Genomic DNA, 8,835 nt, shown 5'->3' with positions numbered 1-8,835 from the left:
TTGATTGTGTTTATCTGCAGTTAGTTACACGAATTCAGATATGGAGCTTTAATAAGTTGTACCTACGCACAATTTACTTGTAATTTTGAGTTTTAAGTAATATGCATTAATAAACAGTACTTTACGCATAAAAAATAATTTTTAAGAGTTTTTGTCAACTGATTAATAATATAAAATATATTTTTTATATATAATTTCATTTAAGTTTAATAATAAAACAATTTATTTTAAATTTAATATTCTAAATTTTATAAAGATAATAATTAAGTATTCTGTTATAATTTAATGATTATACTAATTATATTTTAGATTTTTTATATTTAAAATGAGATGTATATCCTGTATTTTATTGTGTTTATCTGCAGTTAGTTACACGAATTCAGATATGGAATGAAATCGGATAGGGATGAAATCGTTTAGGCATGAACGGGTTTAAGAGTTTTTAAGAGTTTTAAGAGTTTTTAAGAGTTTTAGTCAAATGTTTTATAATATAGTATAGATAATAAAAGTCGTAATAATAAAAAATTACGAAAATAAAAGATTGTTAAAAACGACAATAAATAAAAGCGATAATTTTTTAAAATAACAATATTTGAGAAGCAACGATAATAAATTTTGTTAAATATGCTTAACTGAATTTGCTTAAAATTGATGATGTATTAAAGTAAGAATTTAACAAGTTTATATAGTTGAATTGATTTATATACATCTTCATAAACCTTTTGATAATACTAGAAAGATACCCGCGCAATGCAGCGAAATACATCTTGATTTTAATATTTTATTTTATTCTTTATCTCAGTCGATGTTATAATATGGTTTTATGTGATTTTGAGAAAAGCGATAATGTTTTTATTTTTGAATAAAATATAAGTTTGAAGATATCATAAAAAATTAACAAAAATATATTGATATTAATATAAAATTAACTATTTAAAATTTTTCAATTTTTTATGTAATTTTTTAATTCAATTTTTTTATATAATTTAATTTAGGTACAATAACGAAGTAATTTATATTTGGTTTAATAATATAATTTTCTTATAAAAATAATAATTATTTATTTTGTTRGAACTCGATAATTATTCTAATTATATTTCAGATTTTTTATATTTTAAAATAAGATGTTTAATCTCTATTTGATTATATTCATTCACAATTAGTTATACAGATTCAAACATCGAGCTTTAATAAGTTGCAAATTTACTTGTAATCTTGAATTTTAAGTAATATGCATCAATAAACAGTAATTCGTGCATAAAATTTTGAAAAAAAAATATCGATAGCAGTATTAAATTAATCTTTTTAAAAGTTATTATGTTTTGGTGTAATTTTCTTAATTAAATTTTTTTAATTATAATTTAATTTAGGCTTAGTAACAAAGAAATTTAATTTAGGTTTAATAATATAATTTTTTATAAAKATAATAACTAAGTATTTTGTTAGTTATCAATGATTATCGTAATTATACTTTAGATTTTTTATATTTAAAATGAGATGTTTATCCAATATTTGATTATGTTTATCTGCATTTAGTTAGACGAATTCGAGTATGGAGGTTTAATAAGTTGTACTTATGCACAATTTACTTGTAATCTTAAATTTTAAGTAATATGCATCAATAAACAATACTTCGTACATAAAAAATCGTTTTTAAGAGTTTTTGTCATATCTTTATAATACAGTATATAGATAATTCTCTTATAAAGATAATAGTTAATTATTTTGTTAAAACTCGATAATTATTTTAATTGTATTTTATATTTTTTATATTTAAAATGAAATGTTTATCTTGTATTTGATTATGTTTATCTGCAGCTAGTTACACGAATTCAAATGAGCTTTAATAAGTTGTACTTATGCACAATCTACTTGCAATCTTGAGTTTTAAGTAATATGCATTAATAAACAGTACTCTACTCATAAAAAGTGGTTTTTAAGAGTTTTTATCAAATGTTTTATAATATAGTATAAATATAAATTTATTTAATTAGTTAAATTAATTTATTAATAACAAAATTAATTAAAGTGCTCCAAAAGCTAAGTAAAGGCATGGAGCGGTTTGGCATGTCGTCTTCTTCCCAGGTGTGCCTTTTTTTAAGAACCAGTCTTTTAATATATGAGATGGGGTTTGCACATCCTTTTAGCCGCGGAACATAAATAGACCGGATCAGTAATAGTGGAGGGTCTAAAAAAATATATACTTAAAATCTTAATGAACCGGAGATGTTTCACTCTATCAGACAAAAAAGGACAGCTTTTAGCAACAAGATCTATTAAAAGCATAATATATATAAAGTAAAAAAGGGTTTAGTTTACGAGGAAGCTCATAAATAAGTTTAAAGAGTTGGGAAATGAATTAGTTGACGGCCACACCAGCAGATAAGATATTGGGATGAAGAGAGTCTTGGGTGGTGGATACTTTGGTCTTTGAGAGCTTCAGTACCTGCACAGCTTCCTCCACCTTGGCCGCCAAAGATTCCGGCGACTCCAATAGCAATAGCAGTTCTGAGTTGTCCATCTCCAATAGCATTCCCGTTATCTTTGCAGCTAAATCAGGCTGAAATTCAAACAAAATTACACCATTTGACCTTAAAAAAAACAATGTTTTAATCATTATTGGTCTGATGGTTAGTTCAATGTGAGGTCCTGATTGAAAAAGCTGAAATTAAAAGTTAAAAACTAAAAATTAGATACAAATGGGATTAGTTTGAACCCGTGCTAGGAATGGGAGGAAAAACCATCCAAACCAACTCGAGGACCTTGTGTTATTATTGTAGTTTTAAGGAATATACAGTGTCATCCAACAAAATAATAAGATGACAACTCTATTTTTTTTTTACATTGCCAAGGACGAACGAAGGGGTAACTTGTGCCACCGTGTACACCATAGTGGGTCCGCCCTTGCTGACATAGGAGATAGGACACAATTGTATAGTTCTGTAAATTTTAAGTCTTGTATATTAATAAACTTGACATATTTGGTGTGCTAAAAAACCGACAATACCTTGTGTTGGTTGACAAGAGGGTAGAGGCATTCGCCTAGAATCTGCTTTTGGATCTCCTGAGAAGCAGCAGCAAGCATACTACTCAACATCTCAGATCCCTCGCCCACTGATCCACCAGAATTTGAAGCACCAGAAGATGATCCAATTCCTTTGTTAATATCACGGCCACGGCCATTTGGTGCATGTTTCGCTTGTCCTGCCCACTGTGAATTTTGTCGACTCCAAGAATCAGCACATAGAGCAAAATTTAATGGCATTAAAGATCGATTCAGAAGAACCTTAATAGAAAAGGATCATATTTTGAGATGAATTTGGTGAACGTCTGTATGGCATGCAAAAATACAGTATCCAAAGCCGAATTAACCAAATGTGATCACAGTGATTTGGAAGTGAATCTTTAAAAGAGCAAGAAAGCCAATTGTGTGGCAATGTGGAACAGTCTTGATAAAGTACAGAAGTTGGTTTAAGATACAGGTAATAATTGATAAAAGCCCTTTAATAAAGCAATTTAAGAGATATTAGGATCCGAATGTAAGACACAACCAATGCTTGTTCTTTTTCTCATCCTAGAGTCGGATAGCAACAGAAATCGATGATCAAGAAAGAACTCATAATAGTCATAATGGCCCAACATCATCTTATACGAGCATTCACAATGGTAAGGTTTTTCATTAAAGCTTTTCCCAAAAACTGGGACCTATAAGCTCAGGTGGCTAAGCAAAACAAGAAAAAAATGGGACCCAAAGCAAAAAAGTGTATTCTCTGTCGGATGCTTTTTTATAATCTATGATGTGGCAAAAAAGCTCTTCCTGAAGTAGTCTTCAAAAGACTCATTATGGATGCTCTTCATGTAAAGCAAGTATTTGTCCAGTCTATTGAAACTCACACAGTTGCTTAATTTCAATAAAGAATCTCATGCCCTCATGCTAACAAAATGGAAATATTCTCTTTAAGATGCTTCAACATAAATGATGAAGTAAAACTTCATAAAATGGAAAGGTGTGTCTAGATTATATATAGCAAAATAAGCAATCATACATGGCTAGTGAACCATGCAATCATCAAGGAAGAGAAGGAAAAGGTTAGTTTTCAGACTCCAATCTGGAAGAAAATCAAATTTAATATGAAAATAGAAAAAACAAATTGACATCATTTGTGTTTTTAACAGAAAATTCTGGTTAGAATTTTTTTTTTTATTCTAGTCAATGTCAAAAAATGAACTTAAATCAAAGCTGATGGCAAGATATATGAATTTGGATACAGTAGCAAGTGAAGCAGACCTGGGGGTTGCTAAATGAGTCTTTGGATGTCTGAGATGGCTGTTGCAAGTGTGGCATGTATGGTGGCTGCTGCATCTGTCCATTCATCCTCCCTCTATTTTTTCTGTGTGGTCTTGGACCATTAGGAATCTGAAAAAATACAATCGCACGCTCTTAAATACCTCCAAAACGTACACTTGAAAGATCAATAGAATCGTTCTGCTCCCAGCCTACCAAACTATTGTATTTCTTATAGAAGTAGCTAAAACAACATAATTAGCAGTTCATTCTACTAATTAATGTTCATTATTGTTATAGAAGAGAGAACTTACAAAAGGGATAGGTGATGGCTGAAAAACTGGCCTTGTTGGAGGTGCAAAACCATTAGCCCTCCATCCTGGCCTGATGCCCATAGGTTGATACATCACCCCTGGTCGTGCTGGCACTTGCGAAATGATACCAGAAGGGGTTGTATAGTAAAGAGGAGGATAATCACCAGGGATGACAGTAGATGGACCTACAAGTCCAACCATACGCTGTGCATACTGAATCTGTAATTGTGCTTTTCTCTCTTCTTTTCTTTGAGCAATGGATACATACAAAGGCTTTCGATGGAACATATATCCTGTAAAACATCAGAAATGTAGAAATCGTAAGTAAATGAAAGTAATGATAATTAAAAAGCAAAAAGAACTCTCAAAACATCAAGGACATGATGATGAGTATTTAGGCTAATTCACCATGGAAGGTATTCACAGCCTTGATTGCCTCATCTGGTGCAGAGAAGCAGACAAAACCAAAACCCTTGCTCACTCCTTTGTCATCACACATCAATTTAGCAGATGTGATTGTGCCACACTGACTGAAGTGTTCTTGCAGCTCATCCTCAGTGACATCATCATCAATATTCTTCACATACACATTTGAACCCTGAAATAAGAAAGTAATCAGAAATACAATGAGAAGAAGGGAGGAAATTGCTAACAGTAAATAGCTGTAAGAAATACCTGATATTTTAATATTTGTTCTTTCCTTATGTCCTCAAATTGACGTCGCAAGATTTGTTCTCTCTCAGCTTTTTTCTGAGCCCTGGCAACGTATAAAGCCATTGAACCTGCGCATAAAGACATACTCAAAAGAAAAGCTCGGTCAGAGTGGTGGAAATTTGCCTATTAAACAGATTACCCTTACAAAATAACATAACATATATACCGAGGTTCAGCCCGTTCATATCTTCTGCTGCCTTCCTAGCATCCTCCGGGTTTTCAAAGTTCACAAAACCGAACCCCCTTGAAACACCACTGTCATCTCTTGCTATAACCAAGCTAACAATTTTTCCAAATTTAGCGAAACTTTTCTCAAGAATGTCTTCTGTCATATCCAAGTCAAGATTCTTGATGTACAGATTCGTGTACTTAGCATCAGGACTCGGTAATACTCGATCGCTCTTCTTCATGAATTTCCCTACGTATCTGTGACAAATTAAGATGAAAGAGTAAAAGTTAACAAGGCCACATACATCTGGTGGAGCAAACATTTCCAAAATCCAAACATAATGCAAAACACTTTGGTGTTGATCAGACGTACATCTGCTTGCCTCCAACATTAGTGCCATTGAGTTTCTCAATTGCAGCATTTGCACATTCCTCAGAATCAAACTGAACGAAACCATACCCTTTGCTCTTACCGTCCTCAAGTGTAACCACTTTACAAGACAATATATTACCAAAACTTTTAAACAGTTCTTGAAGTTGGACATTGTCAATCAACTCGTTCAAATTCTGCAACCAAGAACCAATCATGAGATAAATAGGTACCAACATTGAATGCTAATATGATAAATTGATAATAACACTGTTCAATATTACCTTGACAAACACGTTTCCAATTCCACTTCTTCTCACATCAGGGTCGCGATGAGACCATGTTACCCTTATCATCTTCCCATACAACATGGTGTTATTCTTAGACTCGATAGCATGGATGGCTGCTCAAGTTTAGTGAATGCAAAATTGAAGCAATACATATATCAAAATCAGCACATAGTACTAAATGAACTACTTTACAAGAAAAGGGGAGGGGGAATAATGCATGAAGTGAAGATATTTATAGAAAGATTATTCAATTTCTAAAAACTGAAATACTCAACACCCCAACCAAATAAACTTCATGCACCCATTATTGAAAACAATGATTGATTACCATATAGGACATGGACAATTTTCGAATTTTATGATTTCCTAGAGTTATGCATGTTACATTACGCTTGCTTCTAGAGGTCATAATCCAATTCAATCGATGACTTCCTGTCGATGAAAGGTACAAAAGATATAGCTTGCAATTCTCTTCATAAACTAGAAAACGTCTGTTAGCATTCTAGAAGTTAGAAAACGCATTCAAAACTGATCCAAACCGAAAACATACAAGCATCAAACATTCAGAAAATTCACTCGTAAAACAACAAATTATAATTTCACAAAATCAATAGAGATCGTCATGGAAACAGATCGCGATATTCATATATTTGAAAAAAATATAAAGATCACAAAAGATAATTGAGTTTTTGATCGATCGGATGTATACATACCATCTTGAGAAGAAAGAAAGTTGACATATCCATAACAGAGAGAACGGGCGGTGGATGAATCACGACAAACGCGTACCGAAGAGAGACTCTTGTACTCTGAGAAGGCGTTGCTGAGTTGCAGATCGTCGATCTGCGGATGCAAATCCCCTACGTACAATGACGCCGGTGGCGGTGTGACCGTCGTAGGTGTAGGTGGTGGTAGTGGTGCCGCCATTGCTGACTTCCACTACAGAATCGCAATTTTCCGATGACAATGACAGAGATCCAAGTGACGTTTCGGTGATGGAATTGAATTTGGGGGATAAATACAGAGAGAAGAGAACCAATTTCCTTAATAAGAATCGTTTTTAGGGGAAGGTTACTTATTCATGAATTAAATATTCAATAAATATACGTATTTTAAATATTTTCTTTTTAATTTTAAAAGATTTTTGCATGGAAAGTTTGATTGTGCCCCCGTTTCACAATTTGGATATACACAAAATATCTTCACTCTCAATTAGCGGCGCGTGCCCAACACCTCTTATCTATGTCTATGGCTATGCTATATTACGAAGTATTTTATAAAAACTTTTAAAAAATATTTTTTAATGTATAAAATATTGTTTATTGATTTATATTACTTAAAATTTAAGATTATAAATAATTTTGTATAAATATAATTTATTAAAGCTTTATTTTTAAATTCGTGTAACTAACTACAGATAAATATAATCAAATACAGAATAAACATTCATTTTAAATATATAAAATTTTAAATATAATTAAGACCATCTTTGAATTCTATCAGAATGTTGAATTATTATCTTTATAAAAAAATTATTATTAAACCAAAAAAATTATTTTGTTATTAAATCTAAATTGACTTGTAATAAAATATTGAATTATACAAGTACACCGGATTAAACCTCTATTTTTAATTTGTATAACTAAGTGTTGATAAAAATAATCAAATACAAAATAAACTATCATTTTAATTATAAAAAATCTAAAATATAATTAAGATAATCATTGAGTTCTAACAAAATATTTAATTATTATCTTTGTATAAAATTATATTATTAAACCAAAAATAAATTACTTTGTTATTAAATCTAAATTAACTTATAATAAAAAAAACTGAATTAAATAAGTTACACCAAAAAAATGAGAACTACTAGATAGTTAATCTGATACTAATATCGACTAATTTTTTGTTCAAATTTTTATGATATCTTCAAATTTATATTTCATTAAAAAAAACATTATCGTTTTCTGAAAAACATATAAAATCGTATTATATCAATAGAGACAAAATAAAAACTAAATAGTAAAATGAAGATTTATCTCGCTGCATTGCACGAGTACCGTTCTAGTGTGTATATATATACATAGTGAGAGAGTGTGTGGCTTCAAATACAACCCGTTGATTATATTAACCGATTTAACTCATCTATCTGTCATCCATTTTATTTATTTATTTATTTATTTAATTAAGAATGGTTACAACGATCAAATAGTAACCTTTAGTGATCAAATAGACGTTCTTAATTTGATTTATATGGGTTTCTTAAAAGATAAAAGTAAGGTGAAATACGACGGTGAGGGGCAGTAACAGTGAAATTGTTGACTTAGTTGATGGTAAAAATGATTAATTAAGGGAGTTCACAGGCCATAGCAGTGAAGAAGGTTTTCAGTATTTATAGGGTTTGGAATTCAATTTTATTCTAATCTTATATTAGGCACCACCTGGTACTTTTGATCTTTGGAACGAAGCTCAAACCAATTAGGCACCACCCTTGTGGTTAATATGGAGCTTAATAAGATGTATTAATGCGTAATTTACTTGAAATCTTGATTTTTAATTAATATGCATCATTGAACAATACTTCATGTAAAAAATGTGATTTTTAAGAGTTTTTGTCAAATGTTTTATAATATATTAGAAACGTACTCGCGCAATGCAGCGAGATACATCGTGATTTTAATATTTTATTTTATT

General features: G+C 30.7%; 1 protein-coding gene across 1 annotated transcript; it reads right to left on the bottom strand.

Moving 5' to 3' along the window:
- Positions 1 to 2,325: 2,325 nt before the first annotated feature.
- LOC112520177 (polyadenylate-binding protein 7-like) lies at positions 2,326 to 7,068 on the bottom strand. The gene is made up of 10 exons (XM_025128478.1): positions 6,855 to 7,068; positions 6,136 to 6,254; positions 5,855 to 6,048; positions 5,480 to 5,739; positions 5,275 to 5,381; positions 5,008 to 5,197; positions 4,600 to 4,892; positions 4,289 to 4,417; positions 3,008 to 3,211; positions 2,326 to 2,560 (listed from the first exon to the last, which is right to left on the bottom strand). The coding sequence occupies exons 1-10, from the start codon at positions 7,066 to 7,068 to the stop codon at positions 2,360 to 2,362; spliced, it is 1,911 nt and encodes a 636-aa protein (XP_024984246.1). The 3' UTR covers positions 2,326 to 2,359.
- Positions 7,069 to 8,835: the final 1,767 nt, after the last annotated feature.

The sequence above is a fragment of the Cynara cardunculus genome, assembly GCF_001531365.2.
Source record: "Cynara cardunculus var. scolymus isolate 2C chromosome LG 10, CcrdV1, whole genome shotgun sequence".
Classification (NCBI taxonomy): domain Eukaryota; kingdom Viridiplantae; phylum Streptophyta; class Magnoliopsida; order Asterales; family Asteraceae; genus Cynara; species Cynara cardunculus.
Note: the sequence above shows the minus strand (reverse complement) of the source record. Positions and strands in the feature narration are given on the sequence as shown.